Raw genomic sequence first — 12,136 nt, 5'->3', positions numbered from 1 at the left:
CAAAACCTCTTTTCCCCACCCCCGCCTTTTTAATTTCAAATTCAACACCCCACCCCCCCCCCCCCCCCCCCCCCCCCCCCCCCCCCCCCTTTTTTTTTTTTTTTTTGTATCCATTCCCATCACCGCCCTCCTCGCTGTCACGATAATCACGATGTGATCGGCCCTTAGTACTACATAAAAAAAAGAAAAGAAAAAGAAAAGAAAAGCCGACTTACCCAGGTAATAAGAAGCAACAATAAGCCGAAGCAGAAGCAGCCACAGAAAGCCACACCCTATCGTTCATCAAGTACCTACCTTAGGTACCTATCTAGGCCTGGCTAGTTCAGACCGCCTCAGGTGCTTAAAAAACGAACCAACAGTCCGTCGACCAGCTGAATCGGTGCATCTATCTCTCCGAAGAATTCGAATTCCAACCGCCTACGAACCTCGTGGCCCGCCCTCCAGGTAGAAACCAGAAACTCCAACGACAACGTTATTATTGGTATCCGCCGAGCTATACCTGACCTGACCTAACCTAACCTTAGGTGCTAATACATACGACGATAATTACATCGTGCTTTCGCCGCCAGCATTCTTATGCCTTGGGTGCTTAGGTTAGGAGGTAGTTACTCCTATCGAGCGGCTCCAGCTATCGTGGACTCCATAGGTACTCGGACTCGCTCAGTCGATAGCTACCTAACCTACCTAACCTATTTACCCCCCTACCTACCTACATACCTACTTTAGGTATCTCCCTAGCTTAGGAGTGAAACATAACAACAGCCTAAGAGATATTGCTAACTATACTCAAGATAATTCTAATAAAGCTTGATTTAACCACCTAGGTAATTAGTCGGATAGTTATGCCGTTCGAATCCAGACCTTTCACAGGCATTCAACAACAAACATCCAAATATACAACCAACCAGACGATTTCCAAACCAAAAGCCCGATATTATATCCCCATAGGCACAACGCGATATATCTACCTGATAATGGAGACAGAGTAACTACCTCCTACCTAGGTACCTAGTGAATAGCCATCTCTATCTGCCCATGAAAGAAACGCCGACCGAACAAGGGGTTAGGGGGGAGGGGAGGGAGGCTCCATCTTCGCGCCAACGCGGAGAACAGCCGAGTAACTTACCTACCTAGGTACCTACCCTACCGAAAAATACGCTATACCTAGTGTAAAGCTACCGGGTTCGTTAGAAACCTACATACAATCTCAGCTAGCTCCACGCTTCCGGCTTTCCGGGAAGGCGAAATCACACGTGGCCTACGTGACCCGAACCTCTCCCCCTCCCCTGCTCCTCGGGGAAAAAAAAGGGGGCTCCGCTCCCGTAGATGGGTCGCCACGCTATCTAGATGTGCGAATGTCCCAATATTCTCGCCTGACCAACTCACCGCTATTCGTGGTCTCATCTACTAATCGACCATGGGTAATTGAATATCCAGCCAGGTGGGGGAAAGAAGAACAGAGAGAGAGTGTGTGTATGGTGGATAATAGGTAAGGCTCTAGGTATATTAAGCTACAGAAGTCATTCATGATAGGTAAAACTCCACGCCTACGTACAGCTATTGATAGATACCACATGTCTTGCCGGGGTGGCCATACCCTCAACCGCCGGCAATGCTCGACGCGGGTGATTTCGCCTTGTCCGCCATCGGCTATAACTAACGCTAACCTCGTTCTAATTGATGGATCCCTTCGCTTTCGTTGATCACTTTCGCCTCTCCTTACAACGCCCTCGATGCGTCTTGCTATGAAGATTGGGGGCTGTCTAACTACCTAGAGATACAACCCCGTAGTCTCTCGCTCAGCTACAAAATAAAGCATATCTTTAGGGTAATATGTCCCACAAGCTTAATCATATAAAACGATGTTAAGCGACTGATATATCATGAGTGTCCTCTGTTGCTGTTGTTGTGGTGTTATTATCCGCTGGCAGCTTATCTTCTGGTCTCTGTTCGAGCTCATGGGGCTCATGGGGTTCGCCGCTATCACACGACCCTAACCCTCTCGATTGACTAGCCGTTTCGGAAATTCTTGGTGAAGCCGGTCTTGCTTGATCGGGTGTTGATGTACAAATTATTGCCGAATTTTGCACTGTAGTCTCGTTATCCTGAGAACCGTCGGTTGGAACTTGGTGCTGTATCATATGTACTTCTTCGGCGAAACGCGCGCTCAGGGGTGGTCTCGTATTGTCTACACTTGAACTGGCCAATTGATTTTCTGTAGTCGTAGTCCCGCGTTTCATTGTGCCGATTTGTTGTTCGAGTGCTTGTAAGTCTTCGTAGCCCCCTTGTATTGGGAGGATCTTAAGCTCAGGGTATTCCAATCCTTTGTCTGGTTTCTGTCGGGCACGATAGGCTTCTGAGGAAGGCCGATTGATAGTATTTTGGACAACTCTGCTGAACCCTCCTTTCACAGCTCTACCAAGCTGGGTGGATAAGCTTCGTCTAGGTGAAGCTTTTTTCTTGAAGGAATTTCCAGGTTTATCCGTTAGCCATGTTATATCGCTACCATTAGATTCTACTCGCACTGCGAAATCCCTTGATATCACATTATCTTCTTCTCCTGCTGGTCCCGTTCTTTGTTGGCGCGTATGAGACGGCCATTTTGCCCATGATGCAGGAGGTGTCCGGAACCTCCAAGTGCCGTGGCTTTGTGTCTCCGCCTTGAGTTCTTCCTGAGACTTCAAATCTTGATCGTTCAGCAGGCTTACCCATTCTCTAAGGACAGTACTAGAGAGATCCGATTGCCGGCTACTGTTATTTTCGTGACGTGACAGTGGTTTAAGCGATGAACCATGCTCCTTTCTTGTCCTCAGGTGGAGAGCTTGATCGATATGGGTGGTTTTGTGATAGCCTAAAGACCCTGAAAGACTTTCTTCCTGCCACTGAATTCCGGATGCATCTTCATGGAACACAGATATCTGTGGCTGAGAGCCCCTCGAGTTCGCAACATCTTCGTGTTCCAATTTTGGAAATAAAACTATTTGCTGTCTATTAGCGGCCACTTGGTGGGGGTTTTGTTGGCCAAGGCAAGCATATTCGGTGTCTTGATTCGTCGCACCACTACACTTGACCACTTGTACACTATGATGTGGTGCATCTTGAGCTTGGTATTTGGTTCTTTTAGCAATCGGTAAATGAAACTTGGCTAGTATAGAGTTCTTAGAAATGATCGAGGTTCTAGTTCTAGGCTCATTAAACTCCTCTCGGAACTTGCTAGCCATTGGGGTGATAGTATCACGGCGGAGATTAGTTCGTCCAAATCTCTTTTCGATCGATTTAAGCTCGCTTTCTCGTTGCCTGAAACTTGCTGTATCCGAAACAGCGGCCGAATTTATGTCCGCAGTAGGACGTTGTAACTGTTGGGCGCCCGGCATGTTTATCTCTACTGTTGAGGCATCGTTAGGAGCAGTCTTGTATGAACTGACCTCTGATTTCTCGGCATCAGTCGCACGGCTAGAGGATTTCAACCCTAGTATTGACGTTAGACATCACAAAAATGTTTAATATAGCATATTAACGTACGATTTAATCCTAAGAAGGGAGCAACCGTCTTCCGGCCTCCTAGAAACTCCGTTAAGTTCAGTCGCGATCCTTTTGTCGCGGTTTGGCAGCTGTTAGGCCTGGTACTGTACCGTGAAGGTGTGTAGAGGGACGAAGAAGCTTTTTGGCCCTGGTTAGTTAATACTAGATCTCGGCCGTCAAAGGCATCGCTTCGTCTTCGTATAGAGTTGGTAGCCCAGTCACTTGGTTCCCCGACTTGGCCGACATTCAAGCCTGCACTTGGCTTACCTAGCTTTACTTCTAGAGAACCATGTTGCATTATGACCAATTCACCCGAAGTCTCCTGGGGCTCAATAACTCCAGGGGCCTTCGAAATGACCGGCCGTACTATATTACTTGTCTTTCTACTAGGTGTCGCTGACGTCGACTGTAACTCTTGGCTTCGTAGCCAGATATCTAATGGCGAATCGTAGTTGGAGCTTGTATCGTCAGGACCCGCACTATACATGCTTTCGGAATTCTCCTCATCGCTTTGGATTTGTTGCTGAGTTTTACCTACAGCTAACTTGTCGCGGGTTGCATTCTCGTACAGCTCTTTGCTCGTCGACAGCTCTTGAGTCCCAACGAAATCACTATGACGTGGGTTGACGCATTCGCCTTGTCTATCAACTATATCACCTCGAGTGTTTAGTTCGGCAGGTTCATAGGTCCCCTCAGGTTTAACCGGCTCTGGTATCCCGATATATCTCGCAAGTTGTTCGGCGCTATAGGAAAGTCGCCATGAGCAAAGGGATTCCGAGACTCTAGCGCTTGGTACGTGAACAGGGGTCAACTGAGGAGAAGAGGGAAATCGTGGTAAGGGACCGCGTTCTTTCACGACTCCACGGTCATCTGTGACAGCATCCTCGTGGGCCCGAGAGATCGGACTAGAGCCTGGATAGCTGCACCGACGAAGAGAAATCCCCGGTTGAGAGTTGCTGGCGGAAAGAGCAAGAAGCAAAACGTCTGGAGTGCCACAAGTATTATCCTGAGGACTAGTTTCGTTCACGTCCAAGACGCAGAATTCTATATTATCGCGCGGTCCACCACGAGGGAGTTCGATATTAGTAGTACCGTCAGGCTTGGGTTCTTCGGTATTGCCTGCTTTCACCTTGGCGTCTTCCCGTTCCTCTTCGTTTTTTAATTCCTCCTGAATTCTCTTTCGCATTAGTCTCCTCAACTCGGCACGCCGTGCGATCTCTTCATCGCTGGTACCCAGGGACAACTGCGAATGTCTTCTTGACTCAGACTTTTGAGACAAACGTCTAATAAACCTGGTCCTAATAGCTCCTAGAGTACCTGTACTGGAGTTTCTGGTACTCCTCACAGGTTCATCGTCGTCCGAATCTTCGATTTCAAGGATGATGGGATCCACGGTAGCTTCTGGTATTTGGTGGTGGGGAAGCGGTGGTGTTTTTTTAATTACAACCTCTGGAGACGATAGCTGAGCTCCTGAGGGAGGAAATGGCGGATTTGGCAACTTCACGCGCGGCGGACGGGTTGGAAGTTCAATTGTGTCCTGGACAGGCTCTTGACTTACCGTCCGCCGAGGACGATAGCAACAGAAAATGGACATGCTGACTAGCACCCAATTGAAAGAGAATGGATTTTGGTTAATATCTGTCGTGGATTTCCAAGAAACACTCGGCAGCCATATAACCAAAGTTGAATAGGGGGGGCCAGCAGCACCTAGCAAACACATCGAGCTGGATGAATTCGATACATTTCGTGTCGGACCATTCAACCTTACCTCAGATCATTAAAATGAATTCATGTAGATAATTACCTAAGATAATATGTAGCTCTTTCCAAGGTGGTCTTTATCATCTGAAAGAAGTTACAGTGTGAAGGTAGATTCGAGGGAAGTGGTGGACATGGAGGAAACAATCCATGTGGTTTCCCATATTGTAGCGAGCCAAAAGAAAATATAGCCAACATTTCTATAGATTAGTATGACCACCGCCGCCTGTCTTGTATGTTACCTGTATCATTTCTGTTAAAAACAATCGTCGGCTGTTTGTGTCCTATGTATTTTCAACGCTGCCCAGTATCCCTCACGCGCCGTCTCACCTTACTGACTCGAAATTGTTAGCAACGGACTAGAATTTAGCAGCAGCCGTAGATGCTGGAGAAATAATCCTTCATGTTAGGTATGCTAAAATATGTTCCTGTAACTTACCTTAGGTACCTGTATGGTAAGGTATATGAGATCTTAAAACCGAGCACGCGAGTTCTTTTCTGAAGAGTTTAAGGTTTAAGAGGTTCCATAACTGTGTCTTTTTTTGATAGGAGGTAGCCCCTAAGTCGATATATTGTGTAAAGTACTACCCAGGTGCATACATATAGTCAAGTTTCAAGCTACCTATGTAGGTTAGGTAGCCTTGCCACGTGGAATAGCACGTCATACATAACACAATGGAAGGCGCAAGCATTGAATTGACTCTCAATAAAAGTAACCGATCGAAGTAATACGATTACCTTAAGTACATGTAGATGTCTACATAAAGTAATGCATTAGTCTTACCTCGTACATGCTATTATAACTTTGCTCTTTATTCTGTAACATCAGACATCGGAAGCTACTATTATATTACCTGTCACCATCATAAGATACACTGGCGAATCTGTATTTACGGCCGATGTATTGCTGATATTAACTCTGCTTAAACCTGTAGGAAGCCTTAGTAAGCTTCCGGATTGAGACCTGCGATGTGATACCGCGTACTTCGTACATAAATTTTGAAAATGATTTGCGTTACTCTTGGTTGTATCCGGATTCTCATCTTATCCATACTAAAATCTGACGGGAGCAGCAACACAACAATCCGGGTTTAAGAGATTACTGAACTTGGAAGACGAAGAGAGATGCCGTAAACCTTAGGTACGCAAAATACTGTCGATGTCGATTTTAGCAATTGTTATAATCCATTTAGGGACGTAGTGCTTCGATGCGGCTGTTGTCTTATGTACCAGGTGGGTTACTGAGATAAGGCATAGGTTACTACCTACCGTAGTAATTAGTCCGGTAGTAGCCTGCGACTCTAATACGACTCTAACCTCTAGGTACATCTGAAGGAATGTAACCGGGGGTTGTGGCCGGGACCGATCGGTCTATTGTATGCATCCAAGAGAATGGTTCGGCCGAAGCGGCATTGATTGGAAGGTAGCATGCCGAACAAGGATTGTAAATTGATGCCATCGAGACCTAAGATTTTTACATCTTACCTTCGAAGGATTGTTTTTTTCTTCTTTTGAATATGTAAGATGTCGGGTTCGGGAGCCGAGTTATGTCGTCCGGAGAAACAAAACTGGACGCTAGGTACCTAGGTACTTCCCTAGGTTATGAACATTCTGCAGACATCATTTCATAGACATCCTGTCAGCCTGTACGACTCGGTGAATGGCTCTAGTGGCTCGCTGCTTGATTTGCTTGATTTGCTAATAGTAATGGAGCTCCCCAGAACCCCGAGTCCGCAGATAGCGGAGGACCAATCCATTGACGTGCCTACCTCCTACCTACATACATGTAATCCAATAGGTACGGTACATGTAGTCAAGCTCGCAATTTTACGTCCACGTTGCAGAAATGATATAAGCAGGACCCATTGTACAATACAGAAAAATTATGTAAATCGTATAAAATATGTACATAGTATTCTTTTGTACCGAATTATTTGGTAGAAGGCATGCTGCAACTTGTTTCTACATGAGATATTTTATGCAGGACGTTGAACCTTATCTTAATACTTTTATCGATGAGGGGCACAGTGTGGGAGAATGGAGTATCTGCTCCCCCGCTTTCGGACCCTGAACACATCTCGTTGGATCACATCTTGTTGGATAGAGCTAGCGAAATGTTAGTGGCTCCCGTTTGGTTCTGGTTGTTCTGTTTGGTCAGCTTGTAGCACGACAACTGAGAGAAAAAATTGTTAACCCCTCATCGACCCTCATCGACCAAGCAACTGACCAGCAGCTGCGTTCTACATAGTATGCGTTCTAAGTACTGAGCTCGCTCACATAAGAACCCCACCTTCACCGCTTACTTTTCTGCTTATGCCTTTCTGAATCCTCCTCTTCTTCCTCTTGCCATTCTCTTCTTCCTTAAATTCTTCTTCTTCCTCTCCAAAAAAAGACTGTTGTCACACATCAATTGAACCCAACCCTCTTAAACATTTAGAGAGAGAGTTGGAATAGTAACAGTCCTGTTCTTCTCGTGAGTCTAGACCTTACTTCTCTGCACTACATACGTATCTAACATCCTCAAAGAAAGCTTCTTTTCTCCCAGATACCTCGAACCACCTTCAAAATGGTTCAATCTGCAGTTCTGGGTTTCCCCCGTATGGGTGTGAACCGTGACCTGAAGAAGGCAACTGAAGCTTGTAAGTTACTCTAACCTGCCTTGCCGGACTTGCTAGGTGATGGCTTCCTGGAATTGTATTGCTAACCAATTCCTAGACTGGGCTGGCAACCTCTCCCAAGCTGACCTTCTCGCCGAGGCCAAGCGTCTTCGTCTTGCTCACTGGAAGATCCAGAAGGATGCCGGCGTAGACATCATCCCCAGTAACGACTTCGCCCTATACGACCATGTCCTCTCCCACATCCAGGACTTTGGTGTAAGTTTCCAACTGAAATGCTTCCCCCCCACTATCCATTGCACATCGACTAACACGAAGTCTCGTAGGCCGTTCCTGAGCGATACTCCAACTCTAACCTCGACCGTGTCGATGAATACTTTGCCATGGGCCGTGGTCACCAGAAGGGTGGCGTCGACGTTCCTAGCTTAGAGATGGTTAAGTGGTTTGACTCCAACTACCACTACGTCAAGCCTACCCTTCAAGACAACCAGACCTTCAAGCTCGCTGAGAACCCCAAGGCTGTTGTTGAGTTCCTCGAGGCTAAGGAGGCTGGTATCAACACTCGACCTGTGCTTGTTGGTCCCGTCTCTTTCCTACATCTGGGCAAGGCCGACCGTGGCCAAAGCGTCCACCCCATCGACCTCCTTGACAAGCTTCTACCTGTCTATGAAGAGCTCCTTATCAAGCTGAAGGAAGCTGGTGCCGAGACTGTCCAAATTGATGAGCCCGTTCTTGTCTTCGACCTGCCTGAGAAGACCAAGGCTGCTTTCAAGCCCGCTTACGAGAAGTTTGCCAGCTTGGCTTCTAAGATCCCCAACCTGGTCTTCACTACCTACTTCGGTGACATCGTCCACAACATTGACCTTCTCCCCAAGGACATCTATGCCGTCCACATTGACCTTGTCCGTAATCCCGAGCAGCTAGAGACTGTCATTGGTGCTCTCGGACCCAAGACCTCTCTCTCTGTCGGCGTTGTCGATGGCCGAAACATCTGGAAGACCAACCTCAAGCGTGCAATTGAGATTGCCGAGACTGCCGTCCAGAAGCTTGGCAAGGACCGCGTCATCGTTGCTACTTCAAGCTCTCTCCTTCACACCCCCCACACTCTCGCCAGCGAGAAGAAGCTGGACCCTGAAATTGCCGACTGGTTCTCCTTCGCCTCTGAGAAGGCCGTCGAAATTGCTATCATTGCTAAGGCTGTTACCGAGGGACCTGCTTCGGTTAGAGAGGCTCTTGAGGCTAACGCCAAGTCCATGAACGCTCGTGCCACCTCGAAGCGAACAAACAACCCTCAGGTCAAGGAGAGACAATCCAAGATTACTCCCTCCGACTACAACCGAAAGTCTGAGTTCCCGTCCCGAATTGCTCAGCAGCAGAAGAAACTCAACCTCCCTCTTTTCCCTACCACCACCATTGGTTCTTTCCCCCAGACCAAGGAAATCAGAGTGCAACGAAACAAGTTCACCAAGGGAGAAATCACGGAAGCTCAATACGACAAGTTCATTGAGCAGGAAATTGACTCCAACGTCAAGATCCAGGATGAGCTTGACCTAGATGTCTACGTACACGGTGAGCCTGAGCGAAACGACATGGTCCAGTACTTCGGTGAGCGTCTGGACGGCTATGCCTTCACCACGCATGCCTGGGTTCAGAGCTACGGCTCTCGCTGCGTGCGACCTCCTATCATCGTCGGTGATATTTCTCGACCTGCCCCCATGACTGTTAAGGAATCCAAGTACGCTGTGTCAGTCTCCAAGAAGCCCATGAAGGGTATGTTGACTGGTCCCGTTACCTGCTTGAGATGGTCCTTCCCTCGTGATGACGTCCACCAGTCCGTCCAGGCTGAGCAGCTCGCTCTAGCTCTTCGTGACGAGGTCGTTGACCTTGAGAAGGCTGGCATTGACGTCATCCAGGTCGACGAGCCTGCTCTTCGTGAGGGTCTACCTCTCCGATCCGGCAAGGAGCGTGAGGCTTACCTTGACTGGGCTGTCAAGGCCTTCAGGCTCTCCACAGTCGGTGTTGAGGACTCAACTCAGATCCATTCGCACTTCTGCTACTCTGAGTTCCAAGACTTCTTCCACGCTATCGCCGCTCTTGACGCTGACGTGCTGTCTATTGAGAACAGCAAGTCTGACTCGAAGCTTTTGAGTGTTTTCGTTGACGAGGCTTACCCTCGCCACATTGGTCCCGGTGTCTACGACATCCACTCCCCGCGTGTTCCCAGCGAGCAGGAGATCAAGGACCGTATCGAAGAGATGCTTCAGTACCTCAAGCCTGAGCAGCTCTGGATCAACCCTGACTGTGGTCTCAAAACCCGTCAGTGGAAGGAGACTAAGGAGGCGTTGGTCAACATGGTCAACGCAGCCAAGTTCTTCCGTGCTAAGTATGCCAAATAATTGTCTTCCGTATGAGGGGATCGGCGTTTCATTTTTTATGAAAAATTGATGATAATTGCATGATGATGTGGGGAGTTGCCTGCTAAAAATTTTTCCATGGGAGCTGCATAATCGATTTCAACATCGGCGTTTTACAGGACTGGCTTCTCAAAGGGGATCTATACCAGAAAAGTTCTACAGGAAAAAAACTGGCGGGAAACGGAAGCATTCAACATTAGGCAGGCATATAAATGGCGGGAAAGAATTATACCACGTGGTCCATCAACCGGGCCTGGGGAGTAAGTGGCGTTCTTGCATTTGATCTGCTCTACGCAGAGAGGATCGTGTTTGCGATCAGGTGTAGATATGTGAGCAAGCATCCCAATTCAACCGGGTGATGCTTTTGGGAAGAATTGAGTCTTCCTCAAACAGTACTTTTTTTCTGGTCCCGACTATATTCGAAGTGAAGGTGAACTGCCAACTCGTAGGCGTAGCATATACTCATCGGACTTTTTGATCGGACCTGTCAGACGTTACTAGAGGTTTACGACGTAGCATCGAGGGGGCCGAGGTGGACAAGGGCATTGTAAAAGTGGAGTCCTATTGGCTCATTAACGTGTTGTGCCATTCGCACGCAGAGTTGTATGTAATGACGGACGACTCCCAGGGAAGTCGTTCCTTTCACTTTTTTTGCTTTCCTTTTTCTTCTCCCTTTTGCCGAAGGGGGCCACTCGGTAGTCGCTTTATGAGGAAATGACACTTTCAGCGTGTTATAACATAGTATTATGGTAGTTAAATGTCATGTTAAACTAACAAATCCCAAATCTAGTTGCCCGAATTAGTGAAACGGTAAAAGTCTCGACCCCTTTTTCTTTGTTGATGTTGTTAGGCGGTCCCGGTCATCTAGTAAGAAAGAGAGTAACGAGAGATCCACCGAGCGGTTCCTTTTCCTTTTCCTTTATTCTTCCCGAATTTCCTGATTTTGAGCCAGCCTTATCCTAGTCCCCGCGCGTATTGCTGAATACATAGTACAGCTGTTGATAATATCACCACCTCTCTGAACGAGGTAACCTTCGGCTACCTTCGTTAATTGAAGGATCGGGTCCTTGCGCTTTTCAAAAGACCCTGCTTGCACGGACCAACCAGAAGTGTAAGCGAGAGCTAGATCTTTGGAAGGCTGTAATTAAAGAGTGAATTTGGTAGGTTAGTGGCTAGTGGCTAGGATTACTTGGGAAAGAGGGGATTCTCAACCGTAGGATTTCAGCAGTGAGCAAATCCTACAATACGTAATTTATAATTTACACGACTAAGTACACCACGACGGAAAACATACTATACATTATGCGCTTGTTATTTTCGTAATGATACGAAAAAAAAAAAAGAAAAAAAAAAGGACAAGCAAAATTCGTGGAACATTCTATGAGAGAGCCTTACCGCTCTTACATTATTATTACAAGGACAGGCGTGGCGCCTAGGGTTTGTTTGGGATTTTTGTTTTAACGGAGAAGAGCGCGTGGTCTAGAAGTTTAAAAACGGTCGCAGAATCGAATTATCATCCCTTGGGTACCCCGGCTCGAGATTAAAATGGGATGAAATGCGATAGGTAAGGTACCTACCTGAGTAGGTATCGTGGACCGCCTTTTTCTTTTTCTTTCTCTTTCGATGTACCGGTGAGCTGGAAAAACCGAAGCTGGAATGCGCCGAGCGGTGTCACATTGGAACTTCCAAGTTGCTGGTCCTCCTTGCATAATAAAATCGTTCTACTACTACTAGGTACTAGTATTCCGTAGTAAAGTCCAATACGTAACAAATTTCCAACGACATGGTCCCCCGTCCTTGGAATTACGTAGCAAGATGAGACTCTTT

The 12,136-nt window shown here is 47.2% G+C and overlaps 2 protein-coding genes across 2 annotated transcripts; one reads left to right on the top strand and one right to left on the bottom strand.

The window, feature by feature from the left end:
- Positions 1-1,634: 1,634 nt before the first annotated feature.
- On the bottom strand, positions 1,635-5,116 carry F4812DRAFT_467296 (uncharacterized protein; the record flags this gene model as incomplete). Its single annotated transcript, XM_047938634.1, has 2 exons — positions 1,635-3,469; positions 3,523-5,116. The coding sequence occupies 2 exons, from the start codon at positions 5,114-5,116 to the stop codon at positions 1,866-1,868; spliced, it is 3,198 nt and encodes a 1,065-aa protein (XP_047793397.1). The 3' UTR covers positions 1,635-1,865.
- A 2,730-nt stretch (positions 5,117-7,846) lies between these two features.
- F4812DRAFT_455193 (cobalamin-independent methionine synthase) lies at positions 7,847-10,291 on the top strand (the record flags this gene model as incomplete). The annotated part of the gene is made up of 3 exons (XM_047936781.1): positions 7,847-7,919; positions 7,996-8,153; positions 8,222-10,291. 3 exons carry the CDS (start codon positions 7,847-7,849, stop codon positions 10,289-10,291), a joined length of 2,301 nt encoding a protein of 766 aa, XP_047793396.1.
- Positions 10,292-12,136: the final 1,845 nt, after the last annotated feature.

The sequence above is a fragment of the Daldinia caldariorum genome (genome assembly GCF_022478825.1).
Source record: "Daldinia caldariorum strain CBS 122874 unplaced genomic scaffold F4812scaffold_2, whole genome shotgun sequence".
In the NCBI taxonomy this organism is placed as follows: Eukaryota; Fungi; Ascomycota; class Sordariomycetes; order Xylariales; family Hypoxylaceae; genus Daldinia; species Daldinia caldariorum.
Note: the sequence above shows the minus strand (reverse complement) of the source record. Positions and strands in the feature narration are given on the sequence as shown.